Genomic DNA, 11,876 nt, shown 5'->3' with positions numbered 1-11,876 from the left:
GAGATTTTAGAGAAGAGTCAGTTGTACTTCAGGAGATGGTATCACCATAGTCAAGAACAGGTAGAAAAGTTGATTCTACGATTGGCTTCCTGCTAACCAGAGAAAAACAAGCTCTGTTTCTATATAGGAAACACACTTTACACTGCCAAAATCCCATTTAATCATGTAGTTTGCTAATAAAATAAAACTGTCCATATCCTGCATGTGCTTTCTCACATGCTCACCAATTTCACTTGTTATATTTGTTGTTGTTTCTATAGCACAGTCCTAGCCAGCTATTTCCCCTCATGTTGAAGGGGTATTTTTCACCCATTAATTTGACTTGATATGATCTAGTTGTGGATCAGCTCATTAGACAGGTCGTCATTGTTATCATATTCCAGCCATGACTGGCTACAGCTTACATTTGTTTAGATCTAAACACTACTTTGGATTAGGATCCATAGGCATAGGCTCCATAGGGTCCAAACTGCCTCCTTAAATGACCATAGACTCCATAGGGTTCAAACTGCCTCCTTAAATTTCCATAGGGTTCAAATTGTTCCTTAAGTTACCATAGACTCCATAGGGTCCAAACTGCCTCCATAAATTGCCATAGGGTTCAAACTGCCTCCTTAAATTACCATAGACTCCATAGGGTCCAAACTGATTCCTTAAATTATCAGAGCTATTAGCTTAAGATCCCTTTCCCTGTCTTACTTCAGCAGAGTGCATTCAAGATAAGTCTTACTTCAGCAGAGTGCATTCAAGATAAGTCTTACTTCAGCAGAGTGCATTCAAGATAAGTCTTAATTCAGCAGAGTGCATTCAAGATAAGTCTTACTTCAACATAGTGCATTCAAGATAAGTCTTACCTCAGCAGAGTGCATTCAAGATAAGTCTTACCTCAGCAGAGTGCATTCAAGATAAGTCTTACCTCAGCAGAGTGCATTCAAGATAAGTCTTACCTCAGCAGAGTGCATTCAAGATATCAACTGAAAAGTAGAATTCCTGTGACTAGGAGTCAAGTGGTAGAATGTGTCTGAGTCTGACCAGCTCCCTCCTCAGTAATACCATCGATGCTTCCTCCGCTCTCAATACTTTCCAATCTGCTTCAACTCCTAGAGCCTTCCATCCTGACTTTCTGATGTTTTAATTGTCCTTGTTCACTTGTATGGGAGGTGTACTGTAATTCAGCTTTTTAGCTGCCAAGTAGAGCCTACATGTAACAATAATAATTAACCAGTACTGTTACTACTAACTGGACCCACCTCATCCACTAGGTGGTGGTGTTGACTAAGCCAATAGAGGTAACTATACTTTTAACGGTTTCCCCTTTTATCTGTGGTAATAGTGTCTCGCTGTTATTGTAATATGAATGTATCCACTCTCAAATCCCCATATATTACATGGTCATTGACTTCTAATGGTTTCTAATTATTGCTAAATATTGTCAGATAAAAATGCCCATGAAGATATTGTAACCTTTCAGTCAGGTAAGTCATTGAGAAAGTGAGGCCAGTTTCAAAACTTCATTTTTAAGCTTTATTAGTAAACCCAAAACTCCCAAGTATTACAAAAGTTATATGTATAAGCAGTGGTGGGAAAAGTACTTAATTGTCATATTTGAGTAAAAGTTGAAATATCTTAATAGAAAATGATTCAAGTAAAAGTGAAAGTCACCCAGTAAAATACTAATTGAGTAAAAGTCTAAAAGTACTTGGTTTTAAATATACTTCAGTATCAAAAGAAAATGTAATTGATAAAATATTCTTAAGTATCAAAAGTAAAAGTATCAATAATTTCAAACTCCTTATATTAAGCAAAACAGGCGGCACCATTTTTTTGTAAACTCAGTCATCGTTTACAAAGGAATCATGTGTGTTTAGTGAGTCCGCCAGATCAGAAGCAGTGAGATGACCAGGGATGTTCTCTTGATAGGTGTGTGAATTGATCCATTTTCCTATCCTGCTAAGCATTCAAAATGTAACGAATATTTTTGGTTGTCAGGTAAAATGTATGGAGTAGAAAGTACATTATGTTCTTTAGGAATATAGTAAAGTAAAACTAGTCAAAAATATAAATAGTAAAGTACAGATACCCCAAAAACCTACTTAAGTAGTACTTTAAAGTATTTTTACTTAAGAACTTTACACCACTGGGTGTAAGGTCAGATAGCTCAAGTTTGAAGGAAAAAACAAGTGAAACGGAATTGTGTCATTTTGACCAAAAGGCATCCATCCTATACAGAGGGTGCTCTCCAAATGGTTACAAATGGCACCCTATTCCCTATGTAGTGCACTACTTTAGACCAGGGCACATATGGCTCTGGTCAAAACTAATGCACTCCATAGGGTATAGGGTGTCATTTGCGACGCATCCAGAGTGTTGCTGCAATAAAGGATTTAGTTGGTACTGTAACAGCAATGTAAAAAGCCTCAGTGATACACAGAAACACACATACACAGATGTAGGATCTTAAATTGATCACTCTTTTGTTGCTGAGAATTTACCTGCACCACAGGAAATGCAGATGAGCTTTGTGATGTACATAAGTTCACTGAAAGCCCCACCCTAAAACACAAGATTATATGAACAGTATTGCACTTTCATGTAGCCTACTTTTGTCCAGCTTATAGCCTAACCACTGATCCAGCAATATTATGGACAAAACGTTTCAATCCTGTTACTACAGGATTATTTTGCTGTGACAATATAGATCAAATTACGATCCTACATCTGTAGCCTACACACACACATTATACACACACACATACCAATATGAAACTTCAATGTTCAGCAAACTACAGCGGAGGCTAGCATAATATCAGAATGCTAAGTAAAGCATGTTTACAGTAATAGCAAACACAACATTCTTAAAGCTGAACTCCGCACCAGAGGAAACAGCGTCACTGTTCAACCCAGCACATTTGTTAATGTTATTGTTCATGTTATTGTTATTGTTTTTGTTATTGTTTTTGTTGAGGAGCATCAACAACAACATTTTTGCAGTACAGACTCTGCTGTTATATTGTATGTACAATGATGTACAACGGTGTCCAAGGAGAAACAACTGTGTTCATTGTTGTTGTAATATCACAAAAGGATGAGGCAGTTTCACAATGACGGATTCCAGGGTTAAAGGGATACTGCGAGATTCTGGCATTTACAATATCATTTTTACTTCTCTGCGTGCAGTATGAAGGAAGTTAGCGCTAGTTTCACGAGCCAATGCTAACTAGCGTTAGCGCAATGACAGGAAGTCTACAGGTACGGTAGCATTGAAGGCTAGTTTACACAGTTGTACATTAAGGTCGTTCAAGAACATAAAAAGTGGTTCCAACTACTAGGTTTGTTCAAAACAATTCAAGACAATTTGTGAGAAACAAACTACTTCAGAAAAATATATCTTGTATCCTATAGTATATATGTAGGAACTTGCTTTAAAGTGTTACTGTAACAATAATATAAACTCTTGATAGTCTTTAGAAAAGCAGCAGGCACTCCTTACACATTTATAACATATAGACACCATCATCAAACCTGCAGTCAGAGACATAATAACAATTAGTCAGCATCCTAAATGGAACCCTATTCCCTATAGGGTACACTTATTTTGACCAGGACCGGGGTCCATATAGGGAATAGGGTGCCATTTGGGACTCATATTTACACTATGCAGAACTGTAATGTAGTCACTGAGAGATCACTGGGATGGGTGACTTGTTGGCACCAATTCCCTCCCTGTTGAACAAAATACACCACAGTTTGAGTTTTTACATTTGTGCATTTTGGTTATTAGCATTGATTGACTAAGAAGCAGTTAATAACATATTATTCATTTATATTGTTGTTCTTGAAAAGTGACAGCAGCACAATCATGGGGGATATATACTGTAGAGGCAGAGAGTAACCGACTGAACAATAAACTGTACATACTGTCTAGAGATCGGCAGGTAGCCTAGCGGTTATGGTTTCTCACAGGTAGCCTAGCGGTTATGGTATCTCACAGGTAGCCTAGCGGTTATGGTTTCTCACAGGTAGCCTAGCGGTTATGGTATCTCATATGTAGCCTAGCGGTTATGGTATCTCACAGGTAGCCTAGCGGTTATGGTATCTCACAGGTAGCCTAGCGGTTATGGTATCTCATATGTAGCCTAGCGGTTATGGTATCTCACAGGTAGCCTAGCGGTTATGGTATCTCACAGGTAGCCTAGCGGTTATGGTATCTTACATGTAGCCTAGCGGTTATGGTATCTCACAGGTAGCCTAGCGGTTATGGTATCTCACATGCAGCCTAGCGGTTATGGTATCTCACAGGTAGCCTAGCGGTTATGGTATCTCACAGGTAGCCTAGCGGTTATGGTATCTCACAGGTAGCCTAGCGGTTATGGTATCTCATATGTAGCCTAGCGGTTATGGTATCTCACAGGTAGCCTAGCGGTTATGGTATCTCACAGGTAGCCTAGCGGTTATGGTATCTTACATGTAGCCTAGCGGTTATGGTATCTCACAGGTAGCCTAGCGGTTATGGTATCTCACATGCAGCCTAGCGGTTATGGTATCTCACAGGTAGCCTAGCGGTTATGGTATCTCACAGGTAGCCTAGCGGTTATGGTATCTCACAGGTAGCCTAGCGGTTATGGTATCTTACATGAAGCCTAGCGGTTATGGTATCTCACAGGTAGCCTAGCGGTTATGGTACCTCACAGGTAGCCTAGCGGTTATGTTATCTCACAGGTAGCCTAGCGGTTATGTTATCTCACAGGTAGCCTAGCGGTTATGGTATCTCACAGGTAGCCTAGCGGTTATGTTATCTCACAGGTAGCCTAGCGGTTATGGTATCTCACAGTATCCCTTGTTGAAAGCCGACAAGATGTGCCCATGAGCAAGGCACTTAACCCTAATTTGCTCCAGGGGCGTTGTACTACTATAGCTAACGCTGTAAAACAACACATTACTGCTCCTATCCGGTGTATTTGACAATAAAACATCTTCTACTCACCACCACCACCAGTGGTCTTCCTCCTGTTGTAGTAGAGGAGACCAGCTGCAGCAAAGACCACCCCCAGCACCAGCCCAGACGCCCCGATGGCTATCTTATTTCTCCCAGACTCTGGCAGAGACATGTCTGGGATGAAACGTAGCGAGATGAATGTAGTTATAGTTACAGTTGTTTGAAAAACAACACACATCATTAATAACCCACACTTATCAGAGCTCTTTGCTCCCTTATTTCAATCTTTCCTTACTTCATTGCTTCCTTACTTCCTTATTCCCTCCCCTAAAACCATTTCCAGTAACACTCGGTTTGTTTTCTGACTTCCTTGTCCCATTTTTCCTTGTTCCCTTACTTCCTCGTTCCTTTACTTCCTTGTCCCCTTACTTCCTTACCCCAGTGGAGGATCTTTGGTTCAGTGAAGCTGGCATGCTCCACCATGCAGGAGATCTTCTCTCCAGGTGTGGGAGTGTACTCCAGGTAGGAGTGGATCTGGTGGTGCCAGTCGCCATTGGCTAGCTCGTCAGAGGAAGTCATGTTTGAGGTCACTTCCTGTCCATTCCTCAACCAGGTCACCCTGATCTGTTTGGGGTAGAACTTGTAGGCGCTGCAAGTCAGCATGGAGGGGTGTCTGTCACTGTGGGGCGTCATGGACCTCAGATGAACGGAGGGCTCAACTGAGAGGGGAAAATAATATAATAAAACAGTATTCTTTTGTTTGGCGTTTTTTCAACGGACAGGTATGTGCATGTCCACTAAGGTCGTAACTCTATATACTGGTCAGTTCCCTTTCTAGCTTGGGTGTCAATGTGTTCCACCTATAAGCTTTAGTAAGTGTAATTTTAAACGGGGTCAATTGAGGTGGCTTCTGTTGTGTCAGACTGATACCCAAGCTAGTTCTCTATTATTCCCTCAAAACAAACTCAGTAAGACTCCACCCTGGGATGGTGTGAGTTAGATAAGAACAGCACAGGCAGGTGTCTTTCTGGTAGTTCCCTGACTTGTCAAACCCAAACGTAACTCATGTAATAATAATAATATTGTAAAATTATGATGTGAAATCAATTTTCCCTGAAATATCTTTTGCAAATGTATTTTCTTATCACCACTGTTCTCCATAGAACTGCTTACCATTGCTGTTCAATCCAGCTTTGTAGGCGAGGGCACCATAATATTTGCAGAAGAAATAAAGTGGAGTTTGAAACGATGCCAGGACCACGGGATCTGCGTTAAATTGCTCAGCCTTATGTATCCCAATGGGTGTGTAACCAGTAAATCTATTGAGAGTGCTGTTGTATTCCATAACCTTCACCATGTCTGAAATAGCTCTCCAGATGTACTCCACATCGTGTGGATCTTCCCCTCTGTAATAACAAAGGTCGAGGGTGGTGGTAAAGTGTCCATCTGGTGAGAAAAAACATGAATGCATGAAAACCTTTATACTACCACTTATTAGTTATACGTTATTATACAATAATATGCAGTTGTCTTTTATTTGGCTATAAATAATGACTCTTAATATACAGTATATATTTTTACTATTACTTTAAAGGGGCAATCTGCAGTTGCTACATCGATTTATTTAGACTTAAATGATATATACCCATTGATTCTTGGAGAATATAACCTGTAAATGCCTCACGAGCTCAGTTCAATAGTCGTACCCCATCAGAACCAAAAATATGAGCTTGTTTTACTACAATGTAAACTTTGTAAATGTAAACAAGCACCGTGCTCATGGGTTGCATGTGCGAGTACCGGCTGACTGTACAGAGATTGTGACAGCCGGTAAAATGGCGTCCATTGAGAGGGCAAGAACAAGATGTATGTTCTGGAGAAGTGCAGTATTATCAGAAGGAGACGTGTACTTGGAATAGGGAGGAGGAATGGAGGGAAAAACTGAGGCAGAGGAGGTCTAAGAGAGAGAAGAAGAGGGCGAGCTTGAGTTGGTTGAAAATGGCGGAAAAAAGGGAGAGGGTTTGTTAAAGAATGGTAGAAAGTGTAAACAGAGTGAGCTGTACGCCGGATCGAAGACAGGAGGAGAAATGATAGTGAATGAGGGTGACGTATAGGAGGTGGTAGGTGTGGTAAAGTTCTCAGAGCCCCCGGCTTGCAACCAGGGTCAGGATAAAGATGCGTCTGTGACAATAGGAGTAAAGTTGCCTTTTGGCTGATCCAGAGTTGGGTGCTGTGGAATCGGTGAAGGTAATCAGAAGTGGTCTTGTGATAATTGTTTGTGTTTCTGCTGGTCAGAGGCAGCGGGAACTCCGTGTTAAATGAATGGGGACAAGAGGGGTGAATTGTTTTGCTCTCAAGGAACGGGTGCCATTGAGAGGAGTGACTACAGGGGTAGCGGTAAATGTGAAAGTTGAACCAACTGAAAGGGAAGATTCCCGGTATTTGTGATGCTCGTCGTTTGGTGCGACGCAGACAGGGTGGCGTGAGTGGTGAAACAGAAGAGTCGTTGTCTGTCCTTTTGAGTTTTGATGTTGAGTCTTTGCCCGAAAAAGTGATGTTAGGATATACAGTACCAGACAAAAGTTTGGACACACCTACTCATTCAAGGGTTTTTCTTTATTTTTACTATTTTCTACATTGTAGAATAATCAGTCCCTCCTGGATTTCCCGATTCTGCGATCGCATAATTCAATGCAGAATCAACCAATCAGCGCATATTATGCAAGAGCTCAAAATTTTGACCAATCCCCGCACTTTTAGCGCATAAAAGGGTCCAATCAAAAGCGGGTTCGTAATTTTGACCAATTAGTGCACTGTTACTGTGGAAACCGGCCCAATCCAACCACACGTCAACAAAGGTTTTCCCCCTGGCCTGTCAGAGTATTCACGTGTGAAGATGATGGGTGATTGTTGATGCCTACAGGCAGTACAATGACTAGAAATCAATCTTATTTGCCAACAAAAATAACAGCTAACGACCGTGCAAAACAATTTCCAAATGTTTTTGGAAACTAGAGAAAGTTGACAATCAACAGTCACTTCAAATCAGCAAAGCACATGAGAATGTCAGAACAGTTCCCACAGCAGCGGCAGATCACCATGTCTGAAGTGGTAGCAGGGAAGACTGTGGCATGCGCTGAAAGAATCAAGGTGAGTGGCGTTTTACTCAAACATTTACTCCACTAACCTTGGCTTTAGTAGGGTGTTCGGCGCTCTGCTCTCCCCAGTCTGTCTATGTTACTCCACTAACCTTGTCCTGAGTAGGGTGGTTTAACATGGTCCACAGCCTCCAACATGCCTGAAACGGTCTGTTTCCTAAGTTGCAGGGAGGAGTTCAGGCACTCCAAATCCCCCATCAGGTCTCCAGACATTACAGGGCCGAACTTGCCAGATTGATTAAAGCCCCCCCCCCACCCCCCCAATTCATGCACCAGACCCATTGAATCTCTTACTAGTGGAGAGGCTACACACAGGCAGCCTGCGTAACTAAGTTCACACAGTGTAGACCACAGTGACAATACATATCCAGCGGGTTGTTCTTTCCTTAAAATGGCTTGCACCCCCTGCAATCGTCCAGCCATGTTTGCATCACCGTCATAGGTTTGTCCTGGAAGTTGGGACAGAGGAAGGCCTAGACGCATCATCACATCACATGCCATCTTGTCTATATTTTGCCCTGTTGTTGATGACACTTCGTAGAGTCCCAGGAATTCTTCCTTTGGCTGTAGATCTGAATCTACAGAGTCAAACATATTGACTCCTGATCAACTCCTGATATATCCTGGGTGCCATCAAACATATTGACTCCTGATCAACTACTGATATATCCTGGGTGCATTCAAACATATTGACTCCTGATCAACTCCTGATATATCCTGGGTGCCATCAAACATATTGACTCCTGATCAACTCCTGATATATCCTGGGTGCCATCAAACATATTGACTCCTGATCAACTACTGATATATCCTGGGTGCCATCAAACATATTGACTCCTGATCAACTCCTGATATATCCTGGGTGCCATCAAACATATTGACTCCTGATCAACTCCTGATATATCCTGGGTGCCATCAAACATCACTCCAGTGTTTAATTGCTAAATTGTAATTATTTCACCACTATGGCCTATTTATTGCCTTACCTCCCTAATCTTACTTTTTTTGCACACACTGTATATAGACTTTTCTATTGTGTTATTGACTATATGTTTGTTGACTCCATGTGTAACTCTGTGTTGTTGTTTGTGTCGCACTACTTTGCTTTATCTTGGCCAGGTCACAGTTGTAAATGAGAACTTGTTCTCAACTAGCCTACCTGGTTAAATAAAGGTGAAATAAAAATAAAATACAAATAAATAGTTTTCAACAAGGGAGATTTGTATAAACCTTACTGTCTGTCTCTCCGACTGTCACGGCTGTCGTAGGAAGGAGCGGACCAAAGTGCAGAGTGTGTCATTCCACATTTTATTTTCACTGTGAAACTATGCAATACATACACAATAAACTGAACGAACAAAAACAACAAACGGTGACGCAGAGTAGAAACATACACTAACTCAAAACCAATCTCCCACAAACCCAGGTGGAAAAAACACCTACTTAAGTATGATCTCCAACTAGAGACAACGATAACCAGCTGCCTCTAATTGGAGATCATCCCAAACAAAACCCAACATAGAAATACAAAACTAGAACATAACATAGAAAAACTAAACTAGAACCCCCCCCCCCGTCACGCCCTGACCTACTCTACCATAGAAAATAACAACTTTCTATGGTCAGGACATGACAGTACCCCCCCCCTCCCCCCAAATAAAAAAGAAAAAAGGGAGGGTAAGGGAGGGTGACAAATGTCTATGGCGGCTCTGGTGCAGTACGCAGAACCTTCTCATCCCGCGGATCCTCCAGCAGAAGAGGCGGCTCCGGTTCGGGGCGTAACCCCCGCTCCGCCCGCTGATCCCTCCGCTTTTGTGTCACCGGACTCTGGATCGTTGCCGAAGGACCCGGACCGTGGATCATCACCGGAGGTTCTGGACTGCGGACCGCCGCTGGAGGTTCTGGACTGCGGACCGTCGCTGGAGGTTCCGGACTGCGGACCGTCGCTGGAGGTTCTGGACTGCAAAACGTCGCCGGAAGCTCCGGACTGGGAACTGTCGCCGGAAGCTCCGGACTGGGAACTGTCGCCGGAAGCTCTGGACTGGGAATGCGCACTGGAGGCCTGATGCGTGGGGCTGGCACAGGTGGCGCCAGACTGGTGACATGCACCTCAGGGCAAGTGCGAGGAGCAGGCACAGGGCGTACCGGGCTGGATAGACTCACTGGAGGCCGGGTACGTGGTGCAGGCACAGGATATACTGGGCCGTGGAGGCGCACTGGAGGTCTCGATCGTAGAGCTGGCACAACCCGTCCTGGCTGGATGCTTACTTTCACCCGGCAAATGCGGGGCGCTGATAGAGGACGCACTGGGCTGTGAATACTCACTGGCGACACAGTGCGCAGAGCCGGCGCAGGATATCCTGGACCGAAAAGGCGAACTGGAGACCAGGAGCACTGAGCTGGCACCACCATTCCTGGCTGAATGCTCAACCTAGCTCGACAAATGCGGGGCGCGGGCACAGATCGCACCGGGCTGTGAATGCGCACTGGCGACACAGTGCGCATCACCGCATAACACGGTGCTTGCTTCATCACTCTCTCCCCACGGTAAGCACGGGGAGTTGGCTCAGGTCTCCACCCTGACTCTGCCAATCTCCCCGTGTGCCCCCCCAAAATTTGTAATGATCGTGTAGGGCTTGGGAGTCGGGACGAGAGAGAGGCAGGCAGCGTTTCTCAGCCAGTTGAAAACACGAATCAGCTGGCAACATTTTTATGGATATATACAAAGAAATGTCAATTGAAAAAAAGTACAATGAAACAAAGTGCAGCTAGTTTTCAGTCTTTCCATCTTCAGTTCAAAGTTATTGTGTTAGCTGTGTTGTTGGCTAGCTCCTCTGAACATTTAGAACAAACGACTGGGTCGCGTCTATAGATGCAGAACAAAAAGATAATGAAAATATGTCGATCATTATTTGAATATGTTGGTAACCCGTTTTATATAAGTGATAATGCCATCGAAGCCTCGGGCATTATCACTTAATTAGGGCACCACTATGGCGCGCCGATAAGAGGGCATTTTAAGAACATTCTTAACAATGGCATGACGTGACCGGGTGACTGAACAGCAGATTATCCCTTTAAATCTGGTAGCAACAGAGTTGTTCATACTGCAACTAACTTCATCTAAACCAACAACAACTTTCACATTTAAAGAGCAGGGTAATTCATTGACAGTCTTTCAGCAATATAAATAATCTCAAGAGTCTTATAAAAAAAAAATGGTTTTGTGCAGATGCTGTGCAAAATGGTATAGCTTACTAAGCAATTCTTAAGATTTCTACTTACCAGTTGGACAGAAGAATGAAAACATAACCACAAACAACAAATATGACTGCAAGCAAGCCATCATAATTATAGAATGATGAAAGGACAGAACTATGACCTACTCATTGCACTAGTTATGAGAGCCAATATTTTTCCTGAGATTAGTTCTGTCATCTGTTTCTGGCAGTTATGAACTTTTCATTTATCAAGCTCTGCACCTCTTGACTTCAAAAACATTTTAAAACACAAATTTGGTGTAATGTGGAGTACTGTTTAAGTCTAAAAATGAACTAAATCAAACATTTTATTTTGGGAGGGGGGAATATTAAGCGACCCCCCCCCCCCCCCCCCATTTAATGCAATAACATCTGATCATTTGTGTTGACAATCACAGTTTAGATGTTTTTTTTCATTGAAAACATGCCGTTTGTTACAAAAGCATTCCCATAACTTGATTAGAAAAGGGTTTTCTCAATGTCCTCACTGTATCAAAATAATCTTGACTCAGAAATAATGAT

At 42.6% G+C, this 11,876-nt stretch overlaps 1 protein-coding gene across 1 annotated transcript; it reads right to left on the bottom strand.

Annotated features, from left to right (window-relative positions):
- Nucleotides 1-1,501: 1,501 nt before the first annotated feature.
- On the bottom strand, nt 1,502-11,467 carry LOC106564356 (rano class II histocompatibility antigen, A beta chain). Its single transcript, XM_014130415.3, has 5 exons — nt 11,380-11,467; nt 6,110-6,382; nt 5,374-5,655; nt 4,985-5,110; nt 1,502-3,723 (listed from the first exon to the last, which is right to left on the bottom strand). Exons 1-5 carry the CDS (start codon nt 11,441-11,443, stop codon nt 3,686-3,688), a joined length of 783 nt encoding a protein of 260 aa, XP_013985890.3. The 5' UTR covers nt 11,444-11,467; the 3' UTR covers nt 1,502-3,685.
- Between the last annotated feature and the right edge of the window lie 409 nt (nt 11,468-11,876).

Source organism: Salmo salar, chromosome 12, assembly GCF_965601325.2.
Source record: "Salmo salar chromosome 12, fSalSal1, whole genome shotgun sequence".
Lineage (NCBI taxonomy): Eukaryota > Metazoa > Chordata > Actinopteri > Salmoniformes > Salmonidae > Salmo > Salmo salar.
This window is presented reverse-complemented; position numbering and strand designations above follow the sequence as displayed.